This window comes from Neomonachus schauinslandi, chromosome 5, assembly GCF_002201575.2.
Source record: "Neomonachus schauinslandi chromosome 5, ASM220157v2, whole genome shotgun sequence".
NCBI lineage: Eukaryota > Metazoa > Chordata > Mammalia > Carnivora > Phocidae > Neomonachus > Neomonachus schauinslandi.
The window spans coordinates 130,658,677-130,676,205 of record NC_058407.1 but is presented as its reverse complement, the minus strand read 5'-3'; the positions used below and the strand labels follow the sequence as shown (position 1 = coordinate 130,676,205).

The following is a 17,529-nucleotide window of genomic DNA, read 5'->3' as shown; positions in this document are numbered from 1 at the left end:
CCACGCTGAGCCACTTGAAAATCAGAACTCCCTGTGATGCGCTTTTAGTATTCAGTACCCAGTACAACTGATCAAGTCTCCATTGGTGTTTATGGTACATGAACTCATTCATGAACAAATGAACCATTCTCTTAGCCATCCCCCCATTATTTGTCAATTTGCTTCTTGTCCATATTTCAGTGGCATCAAGTTTTCTATACAATTTTTCCTTTTGAATTATTTCCTGGGAATTTCTTTCCCGAGCAGAGAGCATGTGGCAATGGTTTTATAGTTTGTCATTTATACTTTTACCATATTACTCATGGGAGACACTGGAGCAACTCACTGTGCCGCCAAGCAATTTGTGATCATCTGTTTCTCAATAACTTCCAGTACCGTTTGTAAGACCCTTAATTATTTTTTGGTGGAATCCACTAGTCCCTCCTCCCTTATCCAGAGTTCCAGTGTCCTGGTTTCAGTCTTCCCTCGGGGCCAGCCATGACCTAGAAGAAGAGGATCCTCCTCTGACGCGTGTCAGAGGGTCAACAGCAGCCCCGCGCTACGCGCCGACGCATACGTCACCTCCCCTTCATCTCATCATGTAGGCATTTTGTCATCTCACATCATTGCAAGAAGGGTCAGTGCCCGACAAGAAGGTATTTGGAGAGAGAGAACAGAGAGACCACATTTAGGGAACTTTTCTTACTATATTGTTATAATCGTCTCTATTATATGATCCCATGACACCCCTCAACTGTTGTTACTAATCTTTTCCTGTGCCTAGTTATAAATTAAACTTTATCGTAGGTACGTATATATAAGATCAAACAGTGTGTATAGGGTTCAAGACTATCCGCAGTTTCAAGCATCCACTGGGGATCTTGGAACTCATCCCCACGGATAATGGGAGGATTAAGGTACATGTTTGATAGTAAATTAAAACTGCTTTCATTCCATATGAGCATTTTTTTTTACCTGTGTAATATAATGTCTGCATTTCATTATATGTCATCTCTCTGCTCATCTACGTCCCCCAGTGTGGGCAGGAGCCAGACCATCATCTTTTTTTTTTTTTTAAGATTTATTTATTATTTATTTATTTGAGAGAGAGTGTGCATGTGCCCGCGTGTGAGGGTTGGGGGGGGTGGGGCAGGGAGAGAAACAGACTCCCGCTGAGCATGGAACCCGCCTCAGGGCTTGATCCCATGACAGCCCTCAACTCCCCCAACCCCCCTCCACCCCCAGATCATGAGGCCAGCTGAAATCAAGAGTCTGACGCTCAACCGACTGAGCCACCCAGGCTCCCCCAGGCCATCCTCTTGGCAGGTGATGGGCAGAATGCAGGCTTGCCAGCCGCAGGTCTATGTTCAGATCCTGCCAACCATCTAGACCCAGTTACTTAACCTCTCTGAGCCTCCGTGATTTCACCTATAAAGGAGGAGTAAGGAGATTGCTGCTTTCACCAGTCCTAGTAAATCTTTTTTTTTTTTTTTAAGATTTTATTTATTTATGGGGCGCCTGGGTGGCTCAGTCATTAAGCGTCTGCCTTCAGCTCAGGTCGTGATCCCAGGGTCCTGGGATCGAGCCCCTCATCGGGCTCCCTGCTCGGCGGGAAGCCTGCTTCTCCCTCTCCCACTCCCCCTGCTTGTGTTCCCTCTCTCACTGTGCATCTCTCTGTCAAATAAATAAACAAAATATTTTTAAAAAAGATTTTATTTATTTATTCATGAGAGATAGAGAGAGAGAAGGAGGCAGAGGAAGAGAGAGAAATGTATATATAAATTTAGCTAATGATTTAATTATTAGCTACTTTAACTACTAGCATTAACAATTAGTATTTTTAAGAATACAGTGCTCCATTTATTCATGGCTTCCTTCTTTTTACCAGAGTTTAAGATGTTTCTTGTTATAAATCTCTGTCCTGACTTAAATTCCTATGTGCTTTTGAAACAATTGGTAAAAAAGGACTTCTTTTGTTCTATTTCTGGTGCAACCACTAATAAAGAGAAATGTAACTGATTTTGTGGGTTCACCTTGTACCTTGTTGTTTGGCTAAATAATTTTGCTACTTCTAGTAATTTTTTTTATGAGACTCTCAAATTTTCTAGATTAGGACTCTCACCCTCGACAAAAACTAATCTCTTGGTTTCTCTTTTTAAGAGAAGTGACTTTTCTACATGTGTTTCTTAATTTTTTCCGACCTGACTCTTGGTTTTATATACATGTATACACATACACACACACACACTTCCCATCAAGTTAAAAAAAAATTGCCTCCTGAGACTAATATTTTAAGCACTTTCATCTGAAACAGATTGTGGAATTTACTGAATGGCTTCTTAATAGCTATTGAAATAGTGAAAAAATTTAGTATTTTTGTTGCTGAAGTTTTAACTGGATAAATTTTCTTGTGTAATATCAGCCTCAATTTCCTAGGTTAATCCACTTTCCACTGTTGTGGATTATTCTTTCTTGGTACAAAAATGTTGTCCAGGATAATATCTACTGTTTTTAATAAGGTAAATTGGCCCCAGGGCGCCTGGGTGGCTCAGTCGGTTAAGCATCTGACTTTAGCTCAGGTCGTGATCTCAGGGTCCTGGGATCGAGTCCCGCATTGGGCTCTCTCTGCTCATCAGGGAGTCAGCTTCTGTCTCTCTACCTCATGCTTGCTCTCGCTCTCTCTCAAATAAATAAATAAAATGTTTTTTAAAAAAAAAGGTAAATCGGTCCTAAAATTTTTTAAGTGTGTACTTCAGATTTGTGGATAAAAACAGAATCCACCTCATTAAATGAATTAAAAACCACAGTGTCACTTTCTGCATATTGTTCAGATATTGTACATCCTATGAAGTTCCAAAAAAATTGTCAGGCTCAATGAATTTTTTATGCACCTTTTTCTATTTCTCTCTCCATTTTTTGGTCTGTTTACCTCTATATTATGGATTATTTTAAATATTTTACATTTCATGTAAGATGTCTTATAAATTTGACACACTGGTCAATTCATGTTACTATTGTACATCTCACTTTTTAAATTTATTTTTATTTTTAATTCAATTTAATTTTATTTTTAAATTCAATTTTAAATTCAATTTAAATTTGAATTTCAAATTTTTAAATTTTTAAATTAAATTAATTTAAAATTTAACTTAAATTTTAAATTTTAAATTAAATTTTTAAATTTAAAGTTTTTAAAAATTATCTTAAAAATAAATTTTTAATTTATTCTCATATATTCTGCATTTATTAATTGGACAGATGGATCAATGTCTTCTAGTTTAAAAATCTATTTTATCATTTTTCTCCAAATTTTTGATTTCTACTCTTAGATTTAACTTTCTTCTGACTTCCTTTTTGTTACTATTTGCCATGACATCTATTTTAACCTGATACCATCTTTGTAACACCTGTTTTCAAGTCTCTGAAATAAAGATTTTTAACATGATATCAACTTTTAGTCTATTTTTATCTCGCCGAGATAAAGAGTCTCATGGAGACAGCATAGGGTTGAAACTTAAAAAAAAAAAAAAAATTGTCAGTAACCCTTCCTAATCTTACAGATAAATTTTTTCTGTGTGCATTTTATATTCTACTTGCACCTACACTTTGAATTATTTTTGGCATGTGCTTGGGTATTATAAATAAAATTATAAGTTTTTAAGTACCATCCTACACATTTCAATTTATAAGTTTACCTTTCTGGTATTATTTTTGACTTTCTTTTTTTTCACTTGCATTGTTTCTGAAATCTTTTTTTTTTTTAAAGATTTTATTTATTTATTTGACAGAGAGAGACACAGCGAGAGAGGGAACACAAGCAGGGGGAGTGGGAGAGGGAGAAGCAGGCTTCCAGCAGAGCGGAGAGCCCGACGCGGGGCTTGATCCCAGGACCCCGGGATCATGACCTGAGCTGAAGGCAGACGCTTAACGACTGAGCCACCCAGGCGCCCCTGTTTCTGAAATCTTTTAAACCATTTCCCTTTAAACAAAATCCAAAGGCCGTCTCAGACAACGGCCCGGGGTTCAATGTAACTCTCACAGTCGGTCTTGGAGGCTCAAGGGAAGCTGCCCGTTGTGGTCAGAATGGGAGCTGCTGAAAAGAGCCCTAGAGCATCATGTTTCAGGGACCACAGCAGACTTCCTATGGCTATATGGGTGTGAGTTCCCCATGGGAGTGGATGTTTAGAGAGTGGTCCTTTCCAGCAAGCAAGTGCATGGCCAGGAGCTAGATCACAGAACATTAGGCAGGAAGCCATGCGTTCCATTCTGAGAAGGAAAGCCAGAAATAAAGTGAGGGCACAGGTCCCCTGCTGACCAAACTGGGATCCACAGCATGATCCATGTTCAAGCAGATGTCTGCAATAGAGGTTCAAGAAAAAGACCCACTAAATAGACCTGCCACCCAGGTGGGGAATTACAGGTGAATTCTAGCTTAGATTCACACCTGGAACCCTGGATCCCAGTGATGGATGGCAGGTTGCCCCTCCTAAGCCTATGGGGTCATGAGCAGCGAAGGCTTTGGGGTCAGGCCAGACTTGCTGGATCTGCGTCTTCACTTACTAACCTTGAGGTGGAATAAACGACTTAGCCTTACTTTCTTCAATTATAAAGGAGGACAAATAGAGTGCATACCTCACATGGTTCTTTTGTAGATTAAAAAATAAAAGAGTTACGGGCGCCTGGGTGGCTCAGTCATTAGGTGTCTGCCTTCGGCTCAGGTCATGATCCCGGGGTCCTGGGATTGAGCCCCGCGTCAGGCTACCTGCTCGGCGGGAAGCCTGCTTCTCCCTCTCCCACTCCCCCTGCTTGTGTTCCCTCTCTCGCTGTGTCTCTCTCTGTCAAATAAATAAATAAAATCTTTTAAAAAAAATAAAAGAGTTAAAGATAATACAAGTGAAGGTACTTGACACCAGGAGGCTCAATACATCTTAGTTAACATTATTATTACATCCAGACCACACATGGGACGCATACTGCGCAGGGCTTCCAGGCTGGGTTTTCTCTGATTGTGGAACGGAGGAGATCGATTCTCCACTGACCTGAGCGAGGCTGATCAGGGGCAGCAGCAGGGACAGACACTGCTCTCTTAGTCAAAGACATTCGTGAAACGGCCCCACACTCTTCAGCGTGTCTTTGTATCTGGCCCAGCTGCATGCCCAGTTCTTTACTGCACTAGGTACTTAGTTCGCAAAGAGAGAGGGAAAAACACTAGCAGTGAATGCTTTGCTCAGAACACCATTGTGTTTCTTTTTCCACTTTTGCTAGACTTCTCCTGCTTTCATTTAAACAAAGGGATTTCATTTCCAGAAGCTTTACATTTTCGCCCTTTTCTCTCAGACTCTATTTCCCCGTCTAGTTTCCCACCTGGTCCTTCAAAGAGGATGAGGCTGATCTTAGGTCTCTGATTCTGAGATGAACAGAAATCAGCAAAGCCAAAGAAAGCACATCCTCCTGACCCTGATCTGTCCTCACAGCCCAGTGACTACCCCCGGCTCTCCTGTTTGAATAACCTCTGGGTGTCCGATCCACCCCCACAGCTCAAGTTTGAACTCCAGAACAAATATTTGTCCTGTTTTTGAACAAAGTTTGAGAGCTTTCTTCTTCTTTTTTTTTCTTCTTTTAAAACACGAACTCTTCTGCTGTTCCTTTGAACTGGGTTCAGCGAGGAGTGGCATTCTCCCGGGACCCTGCACGGATTGCTTGGCAAAGCCAGCCCGCAAAATGAATCAACTCACGTGCTTTCTCATCTGCGTCTTTGTTTCTGAAACACAAGGCTTCGAAATCCCCACCAATGGACTTCCAGAAGTAAGTACTCCCAGAAAAGTCCTTGCTGTGGGCCTATACACAGGCTCAGTAAATAGCCTGTGGCTATTGCTATTCAAGGACTGTGCTCTGTGGCGAAAGGAAATTTATGATAAAATTCTTGTGAGCAGGAGTGTTCACTGTTCTAATTACTGGAACGTGTATTTGCCTCTTAAAGCGTTAATGGGATTTGCATGAGAGTTCAGTCAAATTCAGTGGACCGGCCCCACAGAGCAACATTTATGGAACACAGCTGCCTACTCCTTATCTAAACAATGGGGATAATTGATCTAACCCAAAGGGGGTTAGGGGAATTAAATGACATATGTAAACTACTGAGCACAATGCAAGCACTAGGAAGCACTTAATAATTATTAGCTGTGATGAGGATGACACATCATTATCACTCTTGCACTAAGAGTGTAAGAAAAGTCATTATCAAAGCACCATTGTCTTTCCTACCTACGTGAACAATGAGTCCTGTCACGAGGGCAGTTTAAATATTGCTGTTAAGTGGGGGAGATGGCAAGTGGGCTGGCAGAGTGCAGGGATTATTTCCAGGGAGCTCAAGGTTTCCACTTTGGATCCTTGGCCATCCCCAACATAAGGAAAGTTAAGTCTTGGACTGAGTCAAAAGGAATGTGTGTTATGGGAATATCCTAGGAGATGCAGAAGCTTTGTAATACTTGCAGAGTGGATTATCCACAGAAATGCTAAAGAACAGGATTGCATATTTGCAGGAAAGAAAAAAAATCACTCTGTCTGCTTAAGAAACGATCTTATTTTCCAACACCTTAAGAACCGCCAGAGTGTGTTGGAAATCTGATTAACAGAGCTGGGGATCGAAGCCAAGACATCCAAACATGTTTGTGCTTGCTCAGTCACTTCTTACTGGTATTCCTTTCCTATTGACATTTTTTTCCCAACATTTTTAATTGGAGGAGACGTATGGGCACATTTATCCACTCACACACTTGCTGATGCCAATGTTTACCCAATAGCTCCCCAGGTACCTACCTGATCATTGGGTTACTGTGACCCCGACCTGTATGCCCCATCATCTTCCAGCAAACTAAAAAATGCATTCCTTCATTCAACAAATTTGAAGAGAATAGCTTCCATGGATTCACCTCTGAGACATAGCTAGCAAATATAAACACATTAAAGAAGTAATTGTATTTAAAAAAAAAAAGTGATTTCCCAAAGGTATAGGAAACAAGATAGAAAAACAGGATGAATGCCTTTATGCCTGTCCCCATCTGCTTCTTTTGCTCTGGATCTTTTTTATTAATAGAAATAAATATCCTAAATTCTTTTTTAAGTTTGCAGAATACGAAGATCTTGTTGAACTGGCCCCAGGCAAATTTCAGTTTGTGCCGGAGAACCGGAGGTATCAGGTACAGTAAGCCTTAGTCTCAAAGGGGAAATTAGTGAAAGAGATCATGATTGATAAGGGAGGGGAAGGATTAAGGTGCTTTTTGCTAGATTATCTCAGAGCTTCTTTTTTATCATAGTGGTCACCTTAGTTCCTTAAAGGATGGATGGCTATGCATTTTCTTCAAATTCTAAGATGGTAGGATGATTTTACTGCCTTATCAGGAAAGATTTCCTCTTAGGAGGGCATTGCCTCTCCCAGGGGTGGCAGATGCCGTCCACTGAGCAACACATCCTCCTCGGGGCGGTCACTGCTGCCTTGGGGAGAAGCTCAGAGAGCATAGGGACCAGCCAGGTCCCAGGCTGCATCCTGGAGGCCGCCCACAATAGCGTGGAGGCATCCTCTAATTCATAGGGGTGAGTTCTCCAAGAAGCCAGGAGGGGTGTGGCTTCTCCCACATGGAGCCCACGTGCTGAGAAAGGGGGTGTTTATGGAAGCAACACTAAGCTGACCAATGACTTATTTTGTATGGGTGTGAATTTTGGACTTCCTAGGAGTCCAGGTTTCTTGTAGATCAATAATATAAAAACCCAATGGGCAAGTTCTCGTGTCATCTAGCCACAAAAGAGAAAACTTCATCATTGAGAATTGCATTCAAAAAGTTGAAAAGAAGTCAACTGTTGACCTCAAAAGGTCATATAACACTCTCTAAAACCCCAGTTCACTCCAAATCAGGCTAGCTAGCCTTATATCCAATACCTGACTTATTCTGTTAAAGTCCCACAGACATTAGATGTTCACCCATCGTTAAACCCAGTTCAGCTTTAAACCCAATTCAGCTTTCTTTCCATGCCTAGAGGACAGTCCTTCATGTGGATAATTCTCTAGCATAACAATGAAAGTGCAGGATTTTCCACACGCCAGTCACTATGCCTGGCTCCAGGGCCACCCCAAAGAAGAAATGCCTCGAAATCCCGAGCCTCATGTAGATGAGTCCAATGGAGGAAACAGACAGCACTCCCACTGTCTTGCTTGGGAGGAAGAGCTTAGCTGCCATGAAAACTTAGTAAGAGAAGCTTACCTAGTTTGGGGGTGGGCCTGAGAGAGCTTGACTGAGAAAATCTCCCTCAGCTGAGATCTGAAGGATGAGTGGGGGCTGGGGGATGAAAGCACTACAGATCTTGCAAATGTCCTGTCCAGAGCCCCATGGTAGCCTGGGGCATCCAGATTACCATTCAGCTAAATAAGAAAATAACTCAAACGTGATAAAGGGGAGATGCGCCACTCAGCATGAGTTCTGTTGAATATTTTCATTTAAAAGTAGATGTTCTAGCATTATATCAAAGAATGGTGTGTTTGCAAAGTGGCTGAGAAATGTGTTCAAAGAAAAACACCAGTGGGAAAATAGTATTCCAGAATATTTGACATTTATGTCTGCTCCAATGAATGAATTGTAACTCAGTATTGAAGGGGGGAAAAATTTTTTTTTTGACTGAGAGAAAGCAGTTTTTGTCCTCTAGGTAATAAGTAACACACTTTTGGAAGAATGATTATCTATCTTCCTTTCACAGAGAAGCGTTTCTGGAGAATCTGGAGAAACGATGGTGAGTTTACTTTGGTTTTGTTAAAAATTGATGACCGAATGATTTTCCTGTTACCTATTATCAGGAGATCAATACGGTTTCCTCTTTGTCTCTAGCCCTGAGAGCATTTACCTGACTTTCAAAATACCCTCTTGCCTAATTCTGTTTGGAAGTATGTCTAAAATTCAGCATGAAAGAGTATAGGATATATGTAGGAGAGATGTCACCAGGTGAGATGTCACCAGGAGAGATGTCACCAGGAGCTGAAAAAGTCCTTTCTCTCTATTCTCTTAAGTTTTGCGAAAAACCTAGGTTTCACCCAAGCATACATATTCATTCCAATTTAGCCGTTTTAATTTAAACTATGACACCTAACGGATTTGGAGGAAGGAAAAAGACAGTGTGGGAAAGGAGTTCCCAAACATGAAATGGTCTGATTTCCTGAGATGTTCAAAAAAGTCCTTCCTGTGGCGAGAAAACATCAAAAGGAAATGGTTTCCATTGGCTTCCTGCTCTGAACTGACAGAAACTGTGAGAAGCACACACTTAATGGGTAAGAAGGAAAAGTAACTCAGCCTGGATTTCTGTCTTAGTTTGAGGTGAGCTGGCTGTTACGGAGTTGAAAGGCTTAATCTTGCCTGACAAAGTTTTGGAGATGACACCTAGTATCGAAATAAGCAAATCCTTTTGGAGAAGAAAGCAAAACCTAATGGGTCACCTAATTGCCCTAACCCTGAAGGAGCTTGCGGTTCTCAGGCATCTCCTGAAAGACATGTGCTTTTCAGCACAGTGGTAGACTGCAATTTGTTACACCGGAGCTGCCTTAAATGAATAGACAAGGAGTAGCAAAGGAGGTCCAGAGTGCTGGACCAATCATGGCATCGACAAGATACTTTTTCTTCATATTCCAATTGTTGCTCACGCCCATCAGTGTGTCATATTTTGTTCTAATTGGAAGGAGAAAAGGACGAGAAGATGGCGCCATAACAGATAAGATGGAAGAAGGCAAGGCGCCTGGCTGGCTCAGTTGGTTCGGCATCTGCCTTTGGCTCAGGTCATGATCCCAGGCTCCTGGGATGGAGCTCTGCATCATGCTCCCTGCTCAGGGGAGAGTCTGCTTCTCCCTCTTCCTCGGTGGCTCCCCCTGCTTGTGCCCTGTCTCTCTCATTCTCTCTCTCAAATAAATAAATAAAATCGTAAAAAAAAAAAAAAAATGGAAGAAGGCAGATAGCAATATGGGGACCACAAGTATACTTCCACCCCACTCTACCCTTGTTTGCACCTCCCTCTGAAGATACAGCCAGGGTCTCCTAAAACCCCGCCATCCTTATCCTTTCCCTTGCTAGGGTCCTGCCTTTGAAGTTATTTCCTGAACTTTCTCAATCCAATCTTGCATCGCACAACCATTTTCCGTATTTGCATTTTAAACGTCATTATGAACAGACTCATAGAGCTGAAAGGCATCGCGAGCTATCTCAAAACAAAGGCGGGCTTCTGCCTGGCGGGGGGATTCCAAGTTAGGAGAATGCTTAATACTACCTGAGTTATATGCTTACCAATGCCTGAGAATTGTTCATAATAAAATGTGGTGCTCTTACCATCAAATACGTGGTGAAGTTCTATGTAATTTGGCTCTGAGTACCCCCTATGCTTTCTTGCCAATTACAGGAAGAGGCTGATCAAGTAACTCTTTATAGCTATAAAGTCCAGTCCACTATTACTTCTCGTATGGCCAACACTGTCATACAGACCAAAGTGGTGAACAACTCCCCAGAGCCTCAGAATGTCGTGTTTGATGTTCAGATTCCCAAAGGAGCCTTCATCTCCAACTTTTCCATGTGAGTAACTCCTATGTAGACTAGAAATTGGATATGCTCTACTCATAGAATCCAAACTTCTCGTAGTTAGAATAGACCTTAATGGTCAACTGCTCCACTGGTTCTCGCTCTCAGATCTGTGGACCCACTGGATGTCAAGGGTCCCCATAATTTGTTTCTGTTCAAAATATCAGGATTTGTGAAGGATTTGCTTTTCATATCTAATAAATTAAAGCAACCAAGCTATCTCCCTGGTAACAACTCTTACTTGCATTTTAATGTGTTTTCTTGCAGGGGAGGGGGTGTGGGGGGCGGGGAGAAATCTATGGATTTGCCATGGCTTACAGGAAACCATATATGAGTGCAGAGCAGTTCCGTGTCACCTGTCATATGTTTCTTTATGGGGAAAAAACATGAGAACCACTGATTAAATCCAATCATCTGTCCAGTGATTGAATTCCTCTATTACACCGAGGACAAGTGGCTTATCCAGGCTTGACTTGAATATCTCCTTAATGATAAACTCACTACTTCCCAGAGCAATCCACTCAATGATTGACAGGTCTGTTAGAATTTTTTCTCATACTTAATTGAAATCTGTTCCGTTTCTACCCAGTGACTCTGGTTCCACTCACAAATTTTTTTTCTAATTCTCTGCAAAATACATACTGAAGTGTTCGAGGATGAAATGATATGCTCTCTGAGATTGGCTTCAAAATAATCGAGATGGAGAGGGTGGGGGTAGCAGTGAACTGAGACTGGCTGAGTACTGATAATGGTGTGGCTCAGGGTTGGTTTCATGGAGGTTTCTTCTATTATTCTATTTTTTGTCTGTTTGAAGATTTCTGTAATTAAAAATACTTTTCAGCCACTCCAGTGCTCTTTAAAAAGTGAGGCCACTTATCTTCTTCCACCTGGTGGCTTCATGCATCAAGGCTAAACATTCCCTGTTCCTCCAAGTATGTGGATGGCTTTCTACCCCCGACCATTTACACAGCCATCCCCAGAGTGTTCTCTGCCTGGCCGTGTCCTGTCCCGGTTGCCTAGAACAGAGCACAAGGCTCTGTATACAATCTGGCTATTTTTTTTTTTTTACTAAGACATTAGATTGAGTTACTTCTCATCGGCTTTGGTCTTTCAACCACCAAGGTAACCAGAGATAACTGTGAATAGATAAAGCATTCCAACACCATGCACTTTGACTTCTAAAAATTACAGAGCATGTTAACTATATTTTTTAAACAAAACAAAGTAGGTGGGGAAAAGGCATTAGGTGACTTTGAATTGGTATCCTTTGAATTGGCTTAGAAATTTATTTTTCAAAAAATTTTTAGTTCTAAAAAAGGAAATGTAGAAAGAAGAGCTTTTATGTAGTGGCATTAGATGACACTGTGTCTGAAAAATTACATTTAGAACTGTTGTAATAAATTTTTATTTTGAAGCCACATAACCAGAATTTATTCTAGATATTGCTTCTTTCTGTTTTCCTTTATTCTTTTCTTCTTCTCCATCTCATGTCCTAGAAGATTTGAGGTGACAAAAGATAGAATTACAACATACACATTTACTTTGGTCTCCCTCCACTTAGGGCTGAATTTATGAAGACCAGAGAAGGTAGCCAACTTGATCACTGCAATTTCATATGAATTGCACAAAATATTTCTTCTAGTCAAACTATTTCTTCTGCCTTTTTAAAATCAAGGTTCCAAATATTCTCCCATTAGAGGTAATTTCGTTTTGTATTAAAGACTTCTTGGTCTTTGAACCAGACTATGGATTGCTGGGAATAGTGCAGACCTGGACACGTGGGGTCTAGTTCTAGCTGTCTCTGACCAACTGTGTGACCTTGAGCAAGTCACTGTCTCCTGGCTCTGACTTCTCCTCTAAAGAGATGGCCTTCAAGTGAGCCTCACCAAGCAGGTCACTGGCACTTGGGACAAGAAATTGGCCCTTATGCTGCCAAATGTCTAGCGTTCTCCACATGGTGAGAGATCCTGTCCATTTGAATGCCATGGAGTCCATTCTACTTCTGAAATTCTGTAATTCGATGGCTCTGACCAATCATTACTTGGAACGCATTAGATGACAGTCACTGTGTTGAGATGGAGTTGCAAAGGGAAGCCAGAGATCCCTAAGGGAGATGTTAGGGGGATAAACACAAATTTGCAAAGGGATTCCCCAATGCCTCCCTCCATCTTCCCTCACTCTCTTCTGCTCTTGCCAGAGAGCATGAGCCCCCAGGCTATTAGAGTCATCTTCTAAACAAATGTAAGCCAGATAACTAGTGATTTATCAATCACTTCTCCTCAGCATATTTGTAATTCAAAAGGGTTACCCAAAGAGAACAACACTTATCTGAAGGGTAAAGCTTGAAAATGAGGAACAATTTTAAACACAAGCAACAGCACCCAAGGGGAGGCTTTCAGGATGGGTGCCTCTTTTTTTTTTTTTTTTAAGATTTTATTTATTTATTTGACAGAGAAAGAGAGCGAGAGCAGGAACACAAGCAGGGGAGTGGGAGAGGGAGAAACAGGCTTCCCGCCGAGCAGGGAGCCTGATGCGGGGCTCGATCCCAGGACCCTGGGATTATGACCTGAGCCGAAGGCAGACGCTTAACGACTGAGCCACCCAGGTGCCCCTTATTTTATTTTTTTAAAGATTTTATTTATTTATTTGACAGGGAGAGACAGCCAGAGAGAGAACACAAGCAGGGGGAGTGGGAGAGAGAGAAGCAGGCTTCCCGCCGAGCAGGGAGCCTGATGCGGGGCTCGATCCCAGGACCCTGGGATCAGGGCCTGAGCCGAAGGCAGACGCTTAACGACTGAGCCACCCCGGCGCCCAGGGTGCCTATCTCTTCAATCACACTCTCAGATAGAGGGACTCCTGACCAGGCGATAGGCAGATGTCTCTCTTCTCATTTCTTCTAGGTGCAAAATTATAATGGCCCACATTCACTAAATCCAACTGGTTGGGTTATTTGTTGTTAGTTTGTTTTGTTGAGACTACTGCGTGGGAAAACTCAACAACTCGGGGGCCTCCTGTCATTTTTTAGGACTGTAGACGGCACGACATTCACTAGTTCCATTAAGGAGAAGACTGTGGGTCGAGCTCTCTACTCCCAGGCAAGAGCCAAAGGCAAGACTGCGGGGTTGGTGAGGTAAGGGCTGGGCCAGCGCAGATCGTGGTCTCATCCGCTAGCTGCTCCCACTCAGTCCCAAAGCCCAAATCAGCCTCATTTGATAATCCTGCCATTTCCTCTTTAAAACTAAACACCTCAAGCAATGATCACAGTAAACTTGATATGTATGTGTTTAAATAAGGGCTTACGTTGGGAATACATATTCCACTTGATGTAATCATAGATTTCTTCTTCCTGAAGACTTTCAAGGATGTAAAGAATCTCTAGAATAAGCCTCCAATGCACGAATTATCAGTTTGGGTTTGAGCCCTTGCCCCACAACTGAGTAGCCAAGTGGTCTTGAGCTGGTTACTAATAATCTGTCAGCCTCATTTGTTATCATCTGGAAAACAAGGTTGATGATACCCATCCTGCAGAGCTGCCATGTCAGAAATGATACACGTCAAGGTCCCGGCGTGGAATAGGGATCAGTAACTGGTAGCTTCTTGCAGATAACACTCAGATCTCTAAGAAGCTCTGGAAGAAAAAGATCAGGTAGGAGAGGAGACTAAACTGTTGGTAGAATTAAAGCTACCCAGGAATTTCAGTGATCTGGATTGTACCTCCTGTCTGTTTTCATAAACACCTGAGCAGCCTGATTGCCCACAAAAACCTAGGTGCCCTCTGCATAGATGCGGGGTCTTGCTCTCTATCATGCATGTGCTGACTTACATCCCGGGGCGGGTGTTAAACCTTTAGGAGCAGGGCTCTTGATATGGAAAACTTCAAAACCGAAGTAAACATCCTCCCTGGAGCAAAGGTGCAGTTTGAACTTCACTACCAGGAAGTAAAGTGGAGGAAGCTGGGGTCCTATGAACACAGGCTCCATCTGCAGCCAGGACGACTGGCCAAACACTTGGAGGTGAGTTGGAATTTGCAGGGCATGCAGGGACCCCATCCACTGATGGCTCCTAGCCCCGATTTATACTTTCCGGGGTCACCACTCTTTGTGGCGTTGGATACATGCAAGTCAGCAAGACGGTGATGGATTTGGAGTCCACCAGGTCTCCTCAGGGATTTCAATGAGGGCTCGGCTCCGTATTAGCTGTGTTAGTTTCCTAGGCTTGCCGCCACAAGCGATTACAGACTGGGTGGCTTAAAACAGTAGAAATTCATCTTCTCACAGTTTTGGAAAAGCAAAGCCTGAAATCCAGGTGTTAGCAGGGCTTTACTGCTGAAAGCTTGGGGGAGAATCTGCTCCTTGCTTCTCCTCGTGTCTGGCAACTGCTAGTACTCCTTAACCCGTGGTCTCATAGCTACAGCACTCCAATCTCGACCTTGGTGGTCACACCATGTTCTCCTCCATGTGTCTCAAATCACCCTCTGCCTTCTTCTTATATGCAAACGTCACTGGACTTAGGGTCCACTGACATGATGATCTCATCTCAAGATCCTTACCTTTTAACTTCATCTATGAGGATACTTTTTCCAAGTGAGGTATCATTCAGTTTCCAGGGATTTCATGTAGACATGTCTTCGGGGATACGGGTAGCGGGGAAGAGCGCCGTTCAACCCTTACACTAGCCTTCTCTGACATGGGACACATTCTCCTGATGGTCCCTTTTTTCATCTGAGGAAAGGGTGCTAGAACATATTTTCCATATAATTTATGGAAATAGGTGGCAAATAATAGGAACTCAGTGAATGCTAGCTGTCTTCCTTTGCGACCCCGTGGCCCTACTCATACGAACTCACCTTTACTATCATCTTCACCTGTTGCCCTAAGAACTGAGACACTCTTTGGGGGCTTGAATCTTTGTGACATCACATGAACATTTTGTGTCAAAGGCAGAGCAGAGGCAGAAGCAGCCCGGGAGAGTATATGATCCAGTCTGCCTCTCCATTTGACTGATAGGAAGGTGGGGTCCACAGGCAGAGATGACTCCAAGGGATAAATGGATCATGATGAAATTTTTATTCCAATTTGAAAAGGTGCATATCTGACCAATGGAACCCACCTTCTTCCCATGACCACTGTGTGGCATCGGCTTGCTCCCAGGGGATATGCCACTGAGTTCTTTTCAGTGTCCCTGCTGGCACATCTGGGGCCTTGGTGAAAATTAAGAAAAGATGCCCTTCGTCCTGGCAAATGCAGCCCCATGTCAGGGCAAATGACTTGGCCATTGGGTTATGGGCAGGATCTCAGCACCCTCTTGAAGCCCTGGCTGGAGGCTCTGCACAACTCAGCACGTGACCCTGGCTATTTTTCTAGGAGTGATGATGAATGTGTGCCATTCTCTTGCTCAATTCTATGAATCCCACGGTAAATAGATGTGATTGGCATCTTGCCTACAATGATGCAAATGCTCAGGTTGTTAATAATATTAATAGCAACTGAGTTAGTGCTATGAGAATACTTCTGTAATATTTTGGATCAGATACTTACATTATATGTCATTGATTCCTCCCCACAAGTTATAAAGTAAATCTCATTAACCCTGATTTAGAGAGATATATAAATAACTTGCCTAAGGAAACAGCTAAGAAACAATTAAGATTTGAGACTATGTTCTATGCTATTAATCCAAGAATTTGAGTTTGAGTCCATGAAGATAATGATTCTTAACACACATACTATGTAGCACATAAATCTTTCTTATATTTCTGAAATTTTTGTTCATCCTTAAATTTTCCATGCTCTTAGGAATTCCTTGTCTTTAAAATAAGACAGATGGAGTCTTAATTTATTAGCAAGAGTGTTAGACAAAGTGGCAAGTTTCCCGAGTTCTGGTCCAGAATTAACACTCACAGCCCTGGGCTCTGGGCGAACCCATTTCCTGGCCTTCAGTGTCTCATCTGTGTTAGGCGAACGTGAAAACCAGTACACTACGGAAACCTAACTAGTGTCTCATCTGTGAAAGAAGGTTGGACCAGGTGATTCTTAAGGTACTTTCCAGCCATAACCGTCTATGAAATGTATTCATTTCTAAAGAGGCTTGATCTTATCCAGAGATAAGTTAAGGCGAAATCATAAAATTAGACCTTCTCCTTGTGTTTATTCCAGAAAAGCTTTCTAATCACCATCAGAAGGGCCACCTAACTGGAAATACGTTTCCCTCACAGGAATCACAGAGAACACATCTCTTTTTAACCCCCACCCCTACCTTCCAGATGTATCAAATCTTGGAAAAAGATCTTATTCCAACTCCCATAGCTGGTTCCTTGCAGAAACGCCAATAAATATGGTGGGTGACTCAAGGCCACCATGGACTGGTCCCAACCTGTCAATGAACCAGTGATGGGATCTTAGGTACACACCCCCAAAGCACAGTTTCCTACTAGATTTGGGGGCCATGTCTGCATCAAATTGAGCACAGGACTACTAATAGCTTCTGTGACACTCGGGAAAAGATCCCTCTGCCATTTTTATGCTCTTATGGAGAGACTGAACTTTGTCCTGAGTACTCTACACTTATTTATAGGTAGAACCTTATGGAAGAGAGAAAGCAGTGGACCCAGTTTTCTGCAACTCCCTGACTTTTCTCCCTTTCCTCCAGGAACTGCTCAATCAACTACCCAAAATGTCTGGGTCAAACTGTCCTGGGTTGTCTGATCCACCTGATTCTGTGTAGATTTAGTTCTTACCAACATGGAGAACCTGGAGCTAATGGGAATCTTGGAGGCAAATTAAACTCACATCTTATGCTGGAATTTGTAATAACCAAGAAAGAAAATGTTGGCTCTGCTTAGACAAGTGTCCATGACTTTTTGAAAGAAGATTAAAAAAAAAATCAGGACACCTGGGTGGCTCAGTCAGTTAAGCGTCCGACTCTTGATCTCAGCTCAGGACTTGAT

At 42.3% G+C, this 17,529-nt stretch overlaps 1 protein-coding gene across 1 annotated transcript in view; it reads left to right on the top strand.

The window, feature by feature from the left end:
• Positions 1-5,565: 5,565 nt before the first annotated feature.
• Positions 5,566-17,529, top strand: part of ITIH2 (inter-alpha-trypsin inhibitor heavy chain 2) — a 33,753-nt gene continuing 21,789 nt past the window's right edge. The window contains exons 1-6 of the mRNA XM_021696715.1: positions 5,566-5,784; positions 7,104-7,178; positions 8,728-8,760; positions 10,408-10,577; positions 13,609-13,713; positions 14,434-14,596. Coding sequence (XP_021552390.1) covers positions 5,701-5,784; positions 7,104-7,178; positions 8,728-8,760; positions 10,408-10,577; positions 13,609-13,713; positions 14,434-14,596 — 630 coding nt within the window. The 5' untranslated portion in view covers positions 5,566-5,700. The remainder of the gene's footprint in view (positions 5,785-7,103; positions 7,179-8,727; positions 8,761-10,407; positions 10,578-13,608; positions 13,714-14,433; positions 14,597-17,529) is intronic.